The sequence below is a fragment of the Podarcis melisellensis genome (genome assembly GCF_964234715.1).
Source record: "Podarcis melisellensis genome assembly, chromosome: 16".
NCBI classification, from domain to species: Eukaryota; Metazoa; Chordata; class Lepidosauria; order Squamata; family Lacertidae; genus Podarcis; species Podarcis melisellensis.
Window position 1 is genome coordinate 23014909 of NC_138533.1, and position 17452 is coordinate 23032360.

A 17452-nucleotide genomic window follows, 5' to 3' on the forward strand; every position below is an offset into this window, starting at 1 on the left:
TGTGCTTATGCCCAGGCTGTGGGGCTCTCCTATTCCCCCAGCACACAGCTGTTCAAATATCTGGCATCAATGTTATTTTGATGCTGGGCATACAATAAATGTACTGGCCTCAGCTAGTCCATGAGAACCCCTGGGGCCTGCCCAGCAGGTGATGGGCTAGAACACACTTTGACACAGCTCTGAAAAGCATTGATGTGTCAAAAGTTGTGCACTGAAATTTTCTCGTAAGGAACCAAAACTTCAGCCTGTCAGTTGGATGTTCTTTAGCAGCGAACCTTACCTAATGTAATTCCACGTTAAGTCTAGTGCCAAGATTTGAATCAGTGAAGTGAACCAGTTCAGCAGCAGGCGGACCCCAAGAACAGGCACTTGAAATCTGATAGGATGGCATTTTCAGTCAATACTGCAGCATGGAAATCAGCCAAAAGAAAGGTAGCATAGAGTGAGCTTTTGCTGATTTGGTCAGTTCCTGCATAATGGTTTTTACTGTGTCTGCATTGATCATGAAGCGTCAGCAGCTATTAAAAGTTAGGAAAGGAAGATTTTTTTCCATTTGTCCAGCACTGTAGCAAACAGAGTTAAAAGAGTTAAGAACAAAGGAATCTGGCTTATAGCAGGGTCAGGCCGTTGGTGCATCTAGCTCAGTAGTCTACATCTGGTGTGGGGAACCTGTGGCTCTCCAGCTGCTGCTAAACTTCCGCCAGGTCCACCTAGCATAGCCAGTGGTTAGGGATGATGGGAGTTGTAGTCTAGCAATGGGGGGGGGGGGCACAGGTTCTGCATCAATGGCCATCTTCCAGAGTAAACCTGTGGTGGAGGATGGTAGTGGAATGCTCTGCTTGAGCCTCTTCGCCTTATAGAGCAGGAGTGGGTCTAACCTGTGCCCCTCCATAGGTTTAACTCTTAACTGTCTTCATCCCCAGCCAGCATGGTCAATCAGTGGTCTGGGATGATGTGAGCTGTATTCCAACAACTTTTAGAGGATCGCAGGTTAACCAACCTGATGGAGGGCAAGGTTGGCACCCTGAACAGAAAGCAGCCCCATTCAGTGCAGATCTGCTTGAAGATTTTGCATCACTCTATTTGAGGCTTTCCAAATAAGCGAGTATTTAGAAAGCAGACACTTAAACTAGCCTTAAGCCTATAATTGCATGCAGATTTTTAGGTGAGAGCAAGCACAGAATGACATGCTTTTCATTGATTTTTTTTCTTTATCCAAAAATAGAGAGCTTAAAGTCCCACATTTCTAAGGAATCAGCTCAGAGGAAATTAAAACAGAAGGTCTGAAGTATACAATGTCTTAGAATGTATTTTATTAAGCTACATTTCAGCACAATAAGTTCATAAGCCCAGGTAGCTTGTTCTTGGGAGGATGCACTCTGGCTCAAACTGCCACATATGGACAAACATTTTCTGCCTCAGCAGCTGGTGGTCGAGAAGAGGAGCTTGTAGTGAAGATCACAGAAGATTCATCAGGAATCCAGCATCTCTGCTTCACTCGTCACGTGGCTCTTCGTACTTGTGCTTGATGTGCTTCCAGAGTTTCTGCATCATAAGAGACACAAGAATAAAGTAATCTTAAGCAACAACCTCAGGAATGGTTGTTTGCAGCTGAACAGAATACTACAACCTGGCACAGTCCACTGCTTACTGCCACCAGGATTAATGGGTGGTATTTTGCAAAGCACAGCAATACCACTCAATAGTACTCCCAAGGTGATTTCAAATAAAGATGTGTAAGTAACAAGATGTACATCTGCTTTGATAACCTGAACATGATAGGAGTGTCATCATTCCAGTAAATATGTTCATTCAGAAGTCCTGTTGAACTGAACTTACTCCATTCTCAAAAGTGAGATGAGCGCTGCACTCCATAGTCGCCTTTGACTGGACTTAACCGTCCAGGGGTCCTTTACCTTTTTACTCCCTAAAGGTGTAATTAGGACTACAGCGTTAAAGTCTATATTATGCACCCTCATTTTCTCATACAACTGCACTCTTTACTTGTCAACTGTTCTCTTTCTTTGCCTTTAATACTCTCTTTGCCTCAAAATCAGTGCTGTGGCCTCCCCAATTCTCCCCCAAAAGTACAACCACATTGAGAACAAAACATCTAGATATATGTCAACAGCAAAAAAACCCTCAGAATAAGAAAGCTTGATTTCTATTATCTTTATAGATCACCAAAGTGCCTATAAAATAAATAAAATGATGATGAGCAGATGATAGGTGCCTGCCCCAGGGAGATTACAATCTGAATATCTGTCACAGGGAAGATGTGGAGAATGATAAAAGAGGAAAAATATGCCATTATTTCAGCTACACATTCTTAAGGTTATAGTTACAGTAGGACATGAAAACTAGAAGGTTGTGGCAAATGCTTCACAGAAAACATGAGTTTGATTGACGGATTTTGAAGGAATGAGGTTGCATTCATCCTGCGATGCTACATTTTAATATTTTAATGTTTCAATGTTGTATTTTAATTTTTGTTTTTAACTTGTAATCATTCAACTTGTTTTTATTATTGCTTGTTAGCTGCCCTGAGCCCGGCCTTGGCTGGGGAGGGCGGGGTATAAATAAAAAGTATTATTATTATTATCATCCCACAGGTGTTCTGGAAAGCAGTTCCAAGCATTCTGGGCAGCAGGAGAGAAACTGCTGAATCTTTTGAGGGAGCAAGAGACCTTGATTTATTTGCAAAAGCAGCCACTTCCTATGGCTCTTTCCCAGAAGCACAGGCCATTGTTCTCTTCCATGTATAAGGTGAAACACATGTTCTTCTCAAGTAGATGCTTCACAACCTGAACTACAAATTTCACAGGTGAACTAACAGATCATAATGGGTGGTAAGAACCATAGAATAACAATGCCATGGCCTTTGGCTAGCACAATAAAAGTTCATGCATGTAATTCAGCATTAAGTAGACACTTGGGACTTGACTTGGCACAGCTTATTTGTTTATAGTTTACCTGCCATGGCGTCTCCCCAAGACTTCTAGGAACTGTAGTCCCAACTGTTGTTAGTTCTGCTATAAATTAAAGTGCGTTAGTGACTGATTAAATTCTTTCATTACCCCGCTATGCTCACAATCCTGGTAGTTAAGATTGGTCACCACTCAAGATAAAACAAGGATCTTAACAGACCGTAGTCATTGCAAGCTGCACATCCTTTCAGGCCCTCTGGCCTTCGCTTGTTTGGGAGACTGTCCTTCGTACCTTCCTGGTGGCCCCATGCAAGACACACAGAGAAAGCCCAAGCAGGCGTTCAGCTGTTTCGAAGAAGCGCGAGAGGCCCGAAGCCGGGGCCTCTCGTATATCAAGGCCCCGTTTGACCTTCGCCCAGCCCGGGCCCGCGTTCTACGCAAGTCCCCGGCTCGGGCCTGCGCGACCCTACAGGCCAACTTACCTCCTTGTTAACCTGCTCGAAGATGGAGTCCGCGCCCTGGTCGAAAGCTCGCTCGAAGAGCAAGGCGCCCACCACGACCGTGAGAGTGAAGGTAGCGCTGCGGCGTAAAAGCACTCGGTAGACCTGCTTGGCGAGCGTCATCTTCGGCAGCCTTCAGGTACCGCGCACGCGCAGCTCTCGCCCTCCTCTAGCAAGGGCGACCCCTCCGGCTGCCAAAGCTTTATGGGTAACGAAGCCTTTTCCCGCGCGGGATGATGGGCTTTGGAGTCCCACTCCAGACCCCTAACATGTAGTCTGCCGGGTAGATAAACTTCATTTCCCGGGATGCACCACGGTTGGTGTCACGTGATCCTTGAGCCTCATGCCTTTGGGAATCGTAGTCTTGTGTGCTTTCCGGGGATTTTAGAATCCTGCACCAACTACAGCTGCTAGTTGGATAGAGTACTATAGTTAGAGATGCTGCCTGCTGGGTTCCTCTACCAGGTGTGAGGGGCGAGGCCTGTGATGTCTGTGTAAAGGGAGGTGAGTAGTCTGTTGGGCTGTTTTGCTTTACTTCCTTGCCGCCCATGGCTCCGGCTCTTATTTACAGTGGCATGGTCAGCTGCCTTCTACCTGGTAAGACCCGCTTGTCCATCCTGGTTGCCTTGGCTTATACTGAGTCAGACCATTGGTCCACCTAGCTCAGTATTGTCTACACGGACTAGCAGCAGCTCTGTATAGGTATAGGCAGGAGACGCTCCCAGCCCTGGCGGGAGGTGCTGGGGAATGAACCTGAGACTTTGGTATAAAGAGGTGTGGGAAATAGCTATTACAGTGGTACCTCGGGTTACATACGCTTCAGCTTACAGACTCCGTTAACCCAGAAATAGTGCTTCAGGTTAAGAACTTTGCTTCAGGATGAGAACAGAAATCGTGCTCCAGCAGCGCGGCAGCAGCGGGAGGCCCCATTAGCTAAAGTGGTGCTTCAGGTTAAGAACAGTTTCAGGTTAAGAACAAACCTCCGGAACGAATTAAGTACTTAACCCGAGGTACCACTGTAATGGTAAATTAGCATGTACTGCTAAGGTAAGATGGGGAATATGCCGATTCTCATTCCTACACAGGAGAAATGATTTTGAGGAGATATGGAAGGTGTTTGTAGAATTTGTACTGTTAAAACCGACAGGGGTCAAACCATCGCAAGAGGTGATGAAATTTTGGGAAGCTGGATAGTTACAATGGAACGGTCTCAGGGGTGGGGTGCACATTTTTATTCTTATTTATTCTTATTACTTTGTCAAAATAAAAAATAAAATTATATATATATATCTGAGACTTTCACTGGTATCATCACATAGAACAAGGAGTGTTAACTGCTTGGCAATACAGTGTTAACTGCTTGGCAATACAGTGGTACCTCGGGTTACATATGCTTCAGGTTACAGACTCTGCTAACCCAGAAACAGTACCTTGGGTTAAGAACTTTGCTTCAGGATGAGAACAGAAATCATGCTCCGGCAGCGCAGCAGCAGCAGGAGGCCCCATTAGCTAAAGTGGTGCTTCAGGTTAAGAACAGTTTCAGGTTAAGAACGGACCTTCAGAACGAATTAAGTACTTAACCTGAGGTAACATTTGTTTGATTCATCTTAGGAATGTTTGGGTGCCTAATTCCTTGATTGTTTGTTTGTTTAAAGCTTTATAAATTGCATTCTTGTTAAAAAAAAAAAAAGTTCCAAAAAGAATGAAAACATCAAGAAAATATCCCAAAAAATGTCCATAAATACCAGTTCGGTTAAAAAAAATAATCACATTGCAAAGGCTGGTCTAAATAACACCATTTTCAGAAGATGTCTGGAAGAAGGGAGTGATGTTTCCTGTCAAACTTCTACTGACAGTGAGTTCCACTGGGCAGGGCCTGCAATGCTAAAGGTTCTGTCCCCAGTAATAATAATAATAATAAAATTTTATTTATACCCCGCCCTCCCCAGCCAAGACCGGGCTCAGGGCGGCTAACAACCAATAATAAAAACAAGTTGATTAAAATACAGTAGAGGCCAACCGAACCTCAGGGGAGTCAGGAACCACCAGAAATACCCCATCAGAGAACCTTTATGATTGAGGTGGAGCATAAGGAGCAATTGTTTTCCCATTGTATAGTTTTGGCTCAAAAAATCATGTGCCTCTATGACTTTAATAGCTTTTTAGGTGCCACTACTAGACTCCAGCCTATTTGCAACCATCATCCCAGCATCCGAAGCAAATCTCAGTTGCCTTCTGGGCAGCAAATGAGCTGATTTGATCGATGAAGCCCAAAATGATTCTGACTCAACCATAAATTAGACTAGTCTCCTCTGCTGAGCTGTAATGTTGTTGTTTTTTTTATAATTTTTACAATATTTATATACTGATTATCAACCATCATGGTTCTTGAAGCGGTATGCAATAATGCTGATCAGATTTATAGGCGGATGGGATTGCTATTACTGCAATAGACCCTATTAAGTCAGCCTGGTAAATGAGCCCACAAATAGTATTAGGCTGCAAAAATAAATATTGCTAGCCTGTTAATGAGGCTAGTGGAAGAGCGGGAGCTGTAGTCTCTGAAGCTGTAAGAATGTACCAAGAGCCTGTCTGCTGGATCTGGCCAAACACCCATCTAGTCCACTATCCTGTTCTCAGATTGACCAAATAGATGCTACTTCTGGGAAGCCCATAGCCAGATCTGAACACGCCAGCTCTTTTCCCACTTGTGATTTTCAGTGACTGGTATTCAAAGGCTTACTGCCTTCATTAGTGAAGAAGAGGGCATACCCATTGTGGCTTAGTAGCCAACGATAGCCTTCTGTTCCATGAATTTGTCTAATCTTCATTTTAAAGCTGTTCCCCAAGTCACTACATCTTGTGGGAGTAAACCTGTAGGAAAGCTGTGCAATCAAGGAAAATAAGCCAAAGTCTGATCATTTCTCTCTCTCCCCCCCCCCAATAATCTTTATTAGTTTTTCAATTAGATACTCCACATACACATATTGCATTACATTTTACATTTATACATGCTCTTCAGAGCTGACTTCCCTCCTTCTGGTTTTTTATATCACATATAATTTTATCGCATTATTTTCTTCCATTTTATATATTTTTATTCATTTCCATATTTGTCCATAGTGTATCGATAAACAAGTAAGTCCTTATGTTTATAGAATTCTTGTTGTCTGTATTCATTTACTACTACTGTTAGTTATATTAGTTTCCTTATACATTCTGCTTCTTATTATTTTCATTATCCATCGCTTTTCTTAATCTTTCCTGTTATGAGGTTTGTTTCCCAAAGTCTGATCATTTCATTGACATGTGGGAAAACAGTATTTGATCTTCCCCGCAGAGGTTTGCTTCAGCAAGCGTCTCCATGGGGAAGCGCTATTTCTGCGACTACTGCAACCGCTCTTTCCAGGACAACCTCCACAACAGGAAGAAGCACCTAAACGGGGTTCAGCACCTCCGGGCCAAGAAAGTCTGGTACGATCTGTTTCGAGGTAAGAGGCTGCTTGGTAAGAAAGAAGAGCCCTTCAGATGGATCAGGCCTGTGGCTTATCTGGTCCACCATCCACCGGCCAAGAAGATGCTTATGTTGGCTATTTGCAGTATGTTAGTGCTGCAGAGAGCTTGCTGGGGAGACCATGCATTAAAAGGGACTCAAAAATAACTTAAACAAGGTTTTAATAAGAAAAACAAAAACTCCTTTTACACTAAATACATTAACAAACAAACATGACCCATCCCCCCGGGTAATGGGAGAGCTAGGTGCTGCTCCTTATATACTACACCCAATTGCTGACAGAGCTTAATCAATACAACTCAGCAGCACCTGCTATGTTTCACAGCTTAAAGACATACACATCGAGTGGAACAATGATGAACCTTTACATATAAGGAAACCATTCAACAGCTTATTAGGGGAAGCCCGCAAAGGGGACCTGAGAACGACAGGACTCTCTTCCCACTTACAAGTCCCAGCAAATGGTATTCAGAGGCATTTGCTGTCCCCGACAGGGGATATGGGACTCCCGATTGTAAGCCTGGGTGGGATTCTTGTGGGACGCCTCTTGCTTGCCCTAGGGGATGTGCAGAGCGAGGCCCCCTCACCTTATTTTACCCCTTAAGGTCCATAAATAGCAACACCCTAGTGGTCCCGGGCCCTAAGGAGGTCAGATTAGCCTCAACCAGAGCCAGGGCCTTTTCAATACTGGCTCCGGCCTGGTGGAACGCTCTGCCTCACGAGACCAGGGCCCTGCAGGATCTGATTTCTTTCCGCGGGGCCTGTAAGACAGAGTTGTTCCGCCTGGCTTTTGGCCTGGAATTAACTTGACCCCCCCCTTTCTTTTTTCCTTTTTCCTTCTGTGACGGAACTCCTGCTTGGGGACTTCCCTGGCTTTTTTCTGGCCCATGTAGGGCCAGTCTGGATAGTTAGCCTTGGTGAAGACTTGACCTTCTCATCCCCCAAAAAGTTTTTGAGTTTCTGCCGAAGTGAGGCTGCATTTTAATGTTGTATTTTAATCTTGTTTTTAAGTTGTATTTCAATCAATTGTTTTATATTTGGTGTTAGCCGCCCTAAGCCTGGTCTTGGCTGGGGAGGGCAGGGAATATATAAAAATTATTATTATTATTATTATTATTATTATTATTATTATTATTATTATCCTCTCCATACTTTTAAGCAGATTCCTGCATTGCAGGGGGTTGGACTAGATGACCTTTGGGAGCCTTTCCAACTCTATGCTTCTGTAATCTTTTGCCTTCTACAGATAATGCAACCATCCTGCAGGAGGAGCAGAGTAAGAAGCCGTGTCGGGAATTCCTGCTATCGGGTATGCTTTTCTTTTCATTGGGTTCCTCCCACCCCCAAAAAGGTGTTCTCAGGGGCAGGGAGAAGAGTATCAAATATGGGAGGTGCCCTGCTGGATCTGACCAAAGTAAACAAACCAACCCCTGTGTTGCAAAATATGAGTCAGCAATATCAGAAGCAACACGATGGCCAGAAACAATAACAATGTGAAAAACTGTATGGAATAATTCAAAACATCAAAACTAACAAACTGAAGTCTCTGAAATGAATTACAGTGCCAGACTTTACCCGGCGGAGAGCAAGCTGTGAAGCTTTGTATAATCGCATGAGCACTGTTCCAGAGTATCTTTTATTATATCTATTTGAAAAAAGATTGGTTAATGAAGAAATTACATATCTTTCTATTTACAAGTGTTGAACTAATTGGCTGATGAAGAATTCAACGAAACAGTAGTTGTTATCCGGAAGCACAATTCAGCAGAGTTCAGAGTTGAACATCAGAATTGGACATTTGATGATAAATATCATTTGCTAGATAAATAGGAAGATAAACGGTGTTTCCGTGTGCTGCTCTGGTTCTCCAGAAGTGGCTTAGTGATGCTGGCCACATGACCCGGAAGCTGTACGCCGGCTCCCTCGGCCAATAAAGCAAGATGAGCGCTGCAACCCCCAGAGTTGGTCATGACTGGGCCTAATGATCAGGAGTCCCTTTACCTTTAAGCCTCCATAAATTTGTCTTCCCACCCTTTTGAAACCGCTGAAGCTAGTAGCTGTCGCAGTGCATTTATTTCTCCCTAATTTTTAATTTGCGGCAGGTGGCAATAGACTGTAATAAATAATTGAATTTGTTTGCTCAAATGGTTATATAAAAATCCCGCGAATGGAGTTTTGTACACAGGAAGGGCCATACTGCCAGTAATGGAAAGGGGGGGTGGTGGTGATGCAAGTTTTGACAATTCTTGAATGCTGTAATATCTCTTGGTCCTGCTGTGGCTCTTAGCTCCTTTGTTCTCCTGAGGCTGTGGTTTCGTTCTTTAAAATTGTGCTTGCTTTGGATCTCTCGGCAGGACGGTGTGATTTCGGCCCCAACTGCAGGTTCTCCCACATGACAGAGGAAGATCTGGAGCAGCTGAATGCTCATGTACAAGGTAAATGGGGTCTGGAGAACGTAGGCACCCATGGCCTTAACAGGGTGTGGGATAAACATAAGGAAAAGTGCTAATCCCTTCTGTAGACCCTGTGCAAATCACTGTTAGGCTGCCTTTAAGCCAAGAGCTAGCTAGCATCTCCTGTGTTGCATTATGCCTGCTGTGGCACTGAGGCTGGCTTCTTGCCAGAGCCTTGACTGCAGTCATTGTGATGGACATCTTTCCCCAAACGCAGCCCCCCACTCCACAGCCAACACTACAAAGTGGAGGCCAGGGAAGGCCAGAGAGATCTGAGCAGCTGTTCCCAGCTCCTGTTGTGTTTGTTCACCAATTATACAGCTATTGATTACCAATGTAGGGTAAATGGGCTGGGCAAAAGCAAATAATTGAATCAGCTGGAGAGAGAAAGAGAAAGGCAGGGGAGCACAACTCTCCGTCCCCAACTCCTCTGCTTGATTCCGCAAATCGAAACCTTTTTAATTAAAGACTCTCCCCTGCAAAGATGACCCTGCTGCCTAGACTTCTGGCATTTGGCAAGCCTGCCGCAATTGATTTTTCGTGTCCCCACTGTGCAGAAAGGGGCACTCGGTTGGGGTTAAGCTTTCTTTGCTATCTCCCTGGGAGTTCTGAGCAAGATAAGCTGAACCCACAATGCTTTTTTGGGGGGGTGGGGGGCTCTTGGACGGGGGTGGGGAGCAATGGCTGCAGCGTTTCTGTTTTATGGAAGTTGTTGACAATTTAACAATTATCCCATTGTCTTTGGGGATGGGCTGTAGCTCAATGGTAGGGTGTCTAGCAAGCAGGAGGTCCCAGATTCAATCCCCCAGCTCTCCAGGTAGACAGGAGAGAGGTGCCTGGCTGAAATCCTGGAGAGCTGGTCAGTGTATACAATACTGAGCTTGGTGGACTGAGTATAAGGCAGCTTCCTATGTAAGTATGGAAAAGAGGCTAAAGTCAGGGGTGGTGGGGGCCTTGTCCAAGGGGAAGCAATATGAATTTCACTTGGACAGGCTGGGGGTAAGCAAGATGTTTTATACCCTTCAAGTGTAGGGCCAGGCCAGGCACTTGATTCATTTATTTTAAAAGCGTTTCCATACCACTCGATAGTTTGACGTCTCTAAGCGGTATGCATGGAGGCAACTTAAAAACAGTACAGTGGTACCTCGGGTTACATACACTTCAGGTTACAGACGCTTCAGGTTACAGACTCCGCTAACCCAGAAATAGTACCTTGGGTTAAGAACTTTGCTTCAGGATGAGAACAGAAATCGTGCTACGGTGGCAGCGGGAGGCCCCATTAGCTAAAGTGGTGCTTCAGGTTAAGAACAGTTTCAGGTTAAGAACGGACCTCCGGAACGAATTAAGTTCTTAACCTGAGGTACCGCTGTATTGTTGAAAACGGAGCTGCAACATTTTCAAAAAACAACAAAGCAGCATTATTACAAACAAACAAATCGGAAATTCAGTAGTAGCAGGGCCAGTTTTCTGGGTCAGGGAAAGCCTGGGCAAAAAGATGTCTTTGCAAGGCATATGACACAATGAGTGGGTGATGGATGGGCCAGGGCATTCCACAACGGTAGAAAATGCCTGTTTTAGGCTCCTCTCTTGAACCTAAACCAGAGAGGTTGTGGGATGGATGGCGGGGAGACTCTTCCATGTTACCCGTTTCTGGCTACTCCTCCCTCATTCCCCCCTCTTTCCCCGGCTGCACTCATGAATATTCAGCAGGCTGGAAGAATAATTGGCTGCCACTGCCGAGCTGGCGCGATCCTTCACTCTGCTGGAGTGGTGGCGGTGTTAATTTCACACCCTGTCGGAAAATGTTTAACATTTTGCTTAAAAGCGTGACATATGGCACCGTCTTGGTTTGGAGCAGGTGGTTGGCAGGAGGGTGGGTGCTGCAGGAGGTGGGTGGGGGGTCCTCCGGGGTAGGTGGTAGGAGATGCCTTTTTTGGATTCTGTTCTGGAATGGGGACTGGGCAGGGTGATCTGATCATTAGTATGGGGAGCAGCGTTGTCCAAGTCCCTGTCTCCCCGCTTTCCCATTGAGTTTTTTGGTATTCAGGTGCCCCCAGGAATCTGTGTTCTCGTTGCTGATGAATGGAACGTTTCCTCCCGACTGCCTCCTGCAATCACTCAAGCTGTCTCTGGCTTATTCTGCCTTTGGGCCCATGATTGTGCTGTTAATGTCAACGAGCCGGGATGTTTCCCCTCCCCGAATATGCATTAATGCACCAAAGCCGTAGAAAAGCAACAGCACAGGCCGCCTTTGAAAGGAGAGACTATCCTGGGGAAGGGGCTTGCTTTGGGTCGCCAAGGCAAAATTTCCATGCCTGGCTTGTTTTGCAACGGGCATCAGTGTGAGTCCTGTGTCCCTGCTCAGGGACAGAGGGTGAGAATGCGAGTTCTGCCCCAGTCGTAACCGGGCGGCAGGAAAACCACAGCTCCAAGCCTGCGCAGATTCCTGAACCAAGGGTGTAGAAATTCAGCCTGCGTGTAAGAAGAGGATGGCTGCTGGATCAGGCCAGCATCCTGTTCTCACAGTGGCCAACCAGGTGCCTGTGGGAAGCCAGAAAGCAGGCCCTGAGCACAAGTTCACTTTTCTCTCCCGGGAGTTACAGCAACTGATGTTTAGAAGCATTGCTGCTTCTGACCATTGAAGCAGAGCAATAGCCATCATGGTGTTTGCGGCAGCTAGGCTGGTGACTGGGAGCAGCTGCTGTGACCACATCATACTGGTCCTAAAGGATCTGACTGGCTCCCCGTACGTTTCCAAGCACTATTCAAAGTGTTGGTGCTGACCTTTAAAGCCCTAAGCGGCCTCGGCCCTGTATACCTGAAGGAGCGTCTCCACCCCCATCGTTGAGCCCGGACACTGAGGTCCAGCTCCGAGGGCCTTCTGGCGGTTCCCTCCCTGCGAGAAGTGAGGTTACAGGGAACCAGGCATAATAGGGCCTTCTTGGTAGTGGCACCCGACCTGTAGAATGCCCTCCAATGAGATGTCAAGGAAATGAGTAACTATATTATCTTCAGGACACAGCTGAAGGCAGCCCTGTACTGTATAGGGAATCTTTATAATGTGCAATGTGTTATTATTATTTTATATCAGATGGAAGCTGGGCAAAATGGCTCCGGCAACCCTGTCAGATGGGTGGGGTACAATAATATAACTATTATTATTTACTGGATCAGGCCAATAGTCAGTCTAATCCAGCATCCTGTTCTCACAGTGGCCAACGAAGTGCCACTTCTGCAAAGCCTGTAAGCAAAGACTTGAGTCCCTCCTGGGGTTTCCAGCAACTGTACTGCTCCCAGCACATAAACCACAGAATTTGATCCCACAAGATCTAGTCCCCCTTTTTCCTAATACTAGGAAATACGACTCCAAACGTTGGAAAATTTGGGACAGACAAAAGTGCTTCCTCACACAGTGACGAACTCACCAAGCCGAGGTTGCGGCAATACTTCAGGCATCAAACCTGTTTCCAAATCTCCTCCTTCTCCTTCTTGTGCCTTGCAGTCATGCCATTGCTCCATTGAACTATGGAACTCGCTGCTGCAGGGGGCCACCAACCAGGGCAGCTTTAAAACAGGACTGGATAAATTGGTGGAGGAGAAGGCTGATCAACAGCTGTTCAGCACCACAAAGGCTTCGCTTTGCCTCCGCAGTCGGAGACAGTAATGCTTCTGAATTCTAATAATAATAAATAAATAATAAAATTTTATTTATCTCCCGCCCTCCCCAGCCAACGCTGTGCTCAGAGCGGCTAACAACATTAAATTCTAGTTGCGGGAAGCCACAGGAGGAGAGAAGGCTCTTGTATTCAGGTCTGGCTTGTGGGCTTAATAGAAAAGGCTTCTGGTTAGCCACAGTGAGAACAGGAACGCTGGACTATTGGCCTGATCCTTCAGAGCTCTTTTGATGTTCTTGTGGCTCTTCTGTCTGTTTTTGGAGAGCAACATGGACCTGTCTTCTGAAGCAGGAACTGCAGCTGGCCCTTCTCTTGCTGCTCTGTGCACAACCTGTGAGTCTCATTGGCCCTCTCCCCGGTTTCTTTTTAACTGCTGTGTGGACCGCACTCGGTGATCCTTCCAGCCTGTATAAATTCTGCCAAGGCAAAGGAGGTTGTTGCTGTTGTTCTTTTGAAAAAAAGCTGTTCCACGATTTGGAGCTGCGTAGGTGGAGGACTGGATAAGATGGGAAGGCAGAACCATCCGTCCAGAACTGGCCAAATCGCAGACGGAACGGCAGCTGGGAAGGTGGTTCCGTAAAGGGAACCACGGCGTCCGGGCCAGAACTGTCAGCTGCAGGAATACAAGGGGAAATAACCAGGAGTGTGTTCAATGGGGCGAAAGGCTGTTGGGCTAAATGAGATTGCCCTTGTCTGTCTTTCCAAAAAAACAGAAGAGAGGAGGGCGAAAGAGCAGCGGCTGGACAAGGCAGTCGTCATGCCTGGCACCATTGACGAGTGGCTGGAGAAGAGAGCCAAGCGGCTTGGCACAGCTCAGACTGACAGGTAATGCACTCTCTGCAGCTGGGGGGGTCGGGGCACTAGATTTAGGTGATGGCAAAGCTCTGCCTCCACAGTTGGAAGCAGTAATGTGGGAGGGGAGAGTGCTCTTTTTTTATTTTAAATAAATTTTATTAGTATTTTCCACACAACAACAACAACACGAAAGATATCGAAAAATAACAATACACAACGCACAAAAATCAACATTCGAAAACTAAAGAAAGCAACAACAAAAACAAATCCATATCTTACAAGTTAATATTATAGACACTAAAACAACAACAACAAGACATTGACTTCTACCAATCCCACAGCACCTCCTTTATCTCTCATTGCGTCTTTCTGTTTTCTTTATCATCTCTATCCTAACATCTAGATATAAATCCCTCTTTCATATCCTTTCACTTCACAAGGTTATTCCAGACTCAGCCAGATTTCTGTCCTCGAACCTTGACTTTTGAGGTATTCATTTAGGCACTCCCATGCTTTTTTTACTTCACTTTTTGGGAGGGGAGAGTGCTCTTGCGGTCAGGTCCTGCTCGCAGATTTGCCTAGGGCTGGAAGCTGACAGCAGTATGCTGGATTAGATTGGCCATGTCAGGCACCGGGCAGAAGTGGAATGGCGGAGACCACTTCCCCAGCCTGACCCTTCTAGAGAAGAAGAAGACAGTTCAGAATTACAACAGGGGGTTGAGGGAGGTCACAGCTCAGAGGCAGATGAGGGGGAAAGGTGGGAAAGAATGGGAGAAGAGGAGGAGGAAGAGGAAGAACCAGGAGAGCAACAGCTGAAGGACACAGTGGCTTTAGAAAGCATTCCAGACCCACTCCCTTCTCCCAGAACCCGGCGAGCCTTGAAAGTAGGAGAGCAAAGGGCTCAGAAGCAAAGGGCCCTCAGTGCCACCCGTAGAAGAGAAGATGAATGAGGAAGTGGGAGAAAAAGGGGGCGGAGAGTCACTCAGGACAACGCCATTCTTCCAAGAGGCTGCCTTCCCAAGCCTCTCTCTGTGAATATTGAATAAAAAGCAGATGGTAAGGACTTTTCCTTGTCTTATCCATTCCTGGATAAGGGCCTTCTGGCAGTTCCCTCGCTGTGAGAAGTGAGGTTACAGGGAACCAGGCAGAGGGCCTTCTCGGTAATGGCACCTGCCCTGTGGAACACCCTCCCAGCAGATGTCAAGGCAATATTTTAAAAGACAACTGAAGGGGGCCCTGTTTAGGGAAGTCTTTAATGTCTGACGCTGTATTGTTTTTAATATCCTGTTGGAAGCCGCCCAGAGTGGTTGGGAAACCCAGCCAGATGGGCAGAGTATAAATTATAAATTATTATTATTATTATTATCCTGGCAACCTGCCATGGGGGTTGTTGCCTCTGCCACCGGACAGGCCATTGGCCTGATCCAGCAGCCAGGCTCTTACGTTCTCAATTGGATTAGGAGGGGAAGTGGAAAGCTACTTCGTTAGTGTGGTTCAGTGTCTGGCATCTCCAGATAGGTGTGGGAAAGCCCCCTGTCTGAAACCCTGGAGAGCCACTGCAGGTGGACTGGGGACCGGGACCTTTGAGACCTCCAGATGTTGTTGGACTCCCAACTCCCATGAGCCCCAGCGGGCTGGCTGGTGGTCAGGGATGATGGGAGTTGCAGTTCAGCAGCACCTGGAACAGCAAAAGTCCCACCTATCCCAACGAAGGAGACAGAAAACAGTCTGACTTTAACAGAAGGAAGTTGTCCTTTGGGCCATGAAGTGCATTCTTCAAATCTCAAACCTTGGGGTTTCCCTAATTCAGTGACTCCAGCCCAAGCCATGACCTTCTACACCAGCCTTTCTCAACCTGTGGGTCCCCAGATGTTGTTGGACTACAACTCGCATCACCCCTAGCTAGGAAGGCTAGAGCTCAGGGATGATGGGAATTGTAGTCCAACAAGATCTGGGACCCACAGGCTGAGAACTGCTCTCTAATCTGACCCTCCCTGTTTGCAATATTGAGATGTTGACACTGACCCTACCTCACAGGGTTGTTGTTGCAAAGGTTACTGAGATGTTGGTGGTGCACCCTGAGCCCTGCAAAAGCTCTGTAGAAATATGGAGTCTTGTAGGGTTTTTTTTTTTAATATAAAAAAGTATCTGATTTCCAATGCTGTGCTTTTCTTCTCTCAGTCCCCTCTCCGAGGAAGAGTCAGTTTTCCAGTATCCACCTGGTTGGCCTTCGGTCCAGGATCTTCCACCTTCCCTTCAGGCTCCACCTCCTGGTGGATGGCAGATCCCGCCCAATCTCCAATGGGGATGACTCCGCTGACGCAACCAGGACGCCCTTCAGAACACCAGGCGGTGTCCCTTATGCCTTTGCTCCCAGTGTTGCGGAGGAAATACAACAGGCCTCCAGATGTTGAACTGCAGCTCCCATCCTCATCAGAGGGTGGCTGTGTTGGTTGGTGCTGATTGGAGCTGGAATCTTTGGGCGGCGCCACATTCTTCCTATCCCTGATACAGGATGTACATGTATATCCTTTCAGCTGTTCCGATTATTGACAGGTATCCTGGTGCTCAAGTTCATGCATATATAACGCGGAAAATGCAAAGGGGAATCAAAACGAAGTGGACCTTATTTAAGGTAATGGTTTGGTGAGAAAAAAGAAAATGTGAAAATTGCTAATGGAAGAAGTCAGCCGATTGGGCACTGAAGGGTTCGCTCTGGCAGTCCTTGGAAGGGTGTCCCAGGGTAGAATGGTCCCATCTCAAGGCTCTCCGTTGTGAGGGGCAGACCTATTCTCCGCTTTGTGGCTCCACTGTCAGTACTGTGGGGGTTAACAGCAAAAGGGGGGGACGTTATGGAGGGGTGCACTTTGGATTAACCAGATCCAAAGTGCTCATCTTCCCACAGTGTGGCTCCAAAGCGTGGTGGGTGTGGGGCTAAGACCCACCAACCCTGGGAGAGAAAATTCAGAAGGAGGAAGCGTTCTGGATGATGAAAGCAGAAGAAAATGGGGAGGGGAAGGGGAAACCATCCTAACCCACAGATGCCATCAACCACCCCAGCAAGAACCCCATAGCTCCCTGGATTTTGCAGTCCCTCCAACTTGGATTCTTTGCTTTACCTGCAGAGGGTGGGAATGTCTATTGTTGTTGTTTAAATAAAGCTGAAATTTGTACTTCCTGTGTACTTGTAAATATAAATGTTTATATTTCTACAGAACCAAGATTTTGGGACATGTGTGTGGGAGAGAATATTAAATCGGCAGTACCATTTGAGTGTCCAAACTTGCGTTCTTTGACTTCCTTCTCTTTGCTGCCTAGTATAAATGTGTGCTGGGGGAACGCCAAGAGTTTTAACTCCTGTGACATTGCACATGCCCAGCGTTGTGTTTAAGATTTGGCCCTTGGCTGCTATGCATATGCTGTTTGTGTGCCAGGGATCTGCAGCTGGTGTGGGCACTGTGCTTGGTGTGCTGATGGCAAGGCTGAGGACAGGGCTGGCATCATAGGGCACCTGTCAAGGTGCCACCTGTTTAAAAGCCCTCATTGCAGAGCAGCAATGGGAGATCTGTGGCCCTTGTTTTTTTGCTGG

At 46.4% G+C, this 17452-nt stretch overlaps 2 protein-coding genes across 2 annotated transcripts; one reads left to right on the plus strand and one right to left on the minus strand.

Moving 5' to 3' along the window:
- Positions 1–1296: 1296 nt before the first annotated feature.
- On the minus strand, positions 1297–3606 carry UQCR10 (ubiquinol-cytochrome c reductase, complex III subunit X). Its single transcript, XM_081892626.1, has 2 exons — positions 3410–3606; positions 1297–1545 (listed from the first exon to the last, which is right to left on the minus strand). Exons 1-2 carry the CDS (start codon positions 3548–3550, stop codon positions 1495–1497), a joined length of 192 nt encoding a protein of 63 aa, XP_081748752.1. The 5' UTR covers positions 3551–3606; the 3' UTR covers positions 1297–1494.
- Positions 3607–3786: 180 nt separating this feature from the next.
- ZMAT5 (zinc finger matrin-type 5) lies at positions 3787–17145 on the plus strand. The gene is made up of 6 exons (XM_081892597.1): positions 3787–3931; positions 6768–6918; positions 8188–8250; positions 9296–9376; positions 13782–13893; positions 16045–17145. The coding sequence occupies exons 2-6, from the start codon at positions 6792–6794 to the stop codon at positions 16172–16174; spliced, it is 513 nt and encodes a 170-aa protein (XP_081748723.1). The 5' UTR covers positions 3787–3931; positions 6768–6791; the 3' UTR covers positions 16175–17145.
- Positions 17146–17452: the final 307 nt, after the last annotated feature.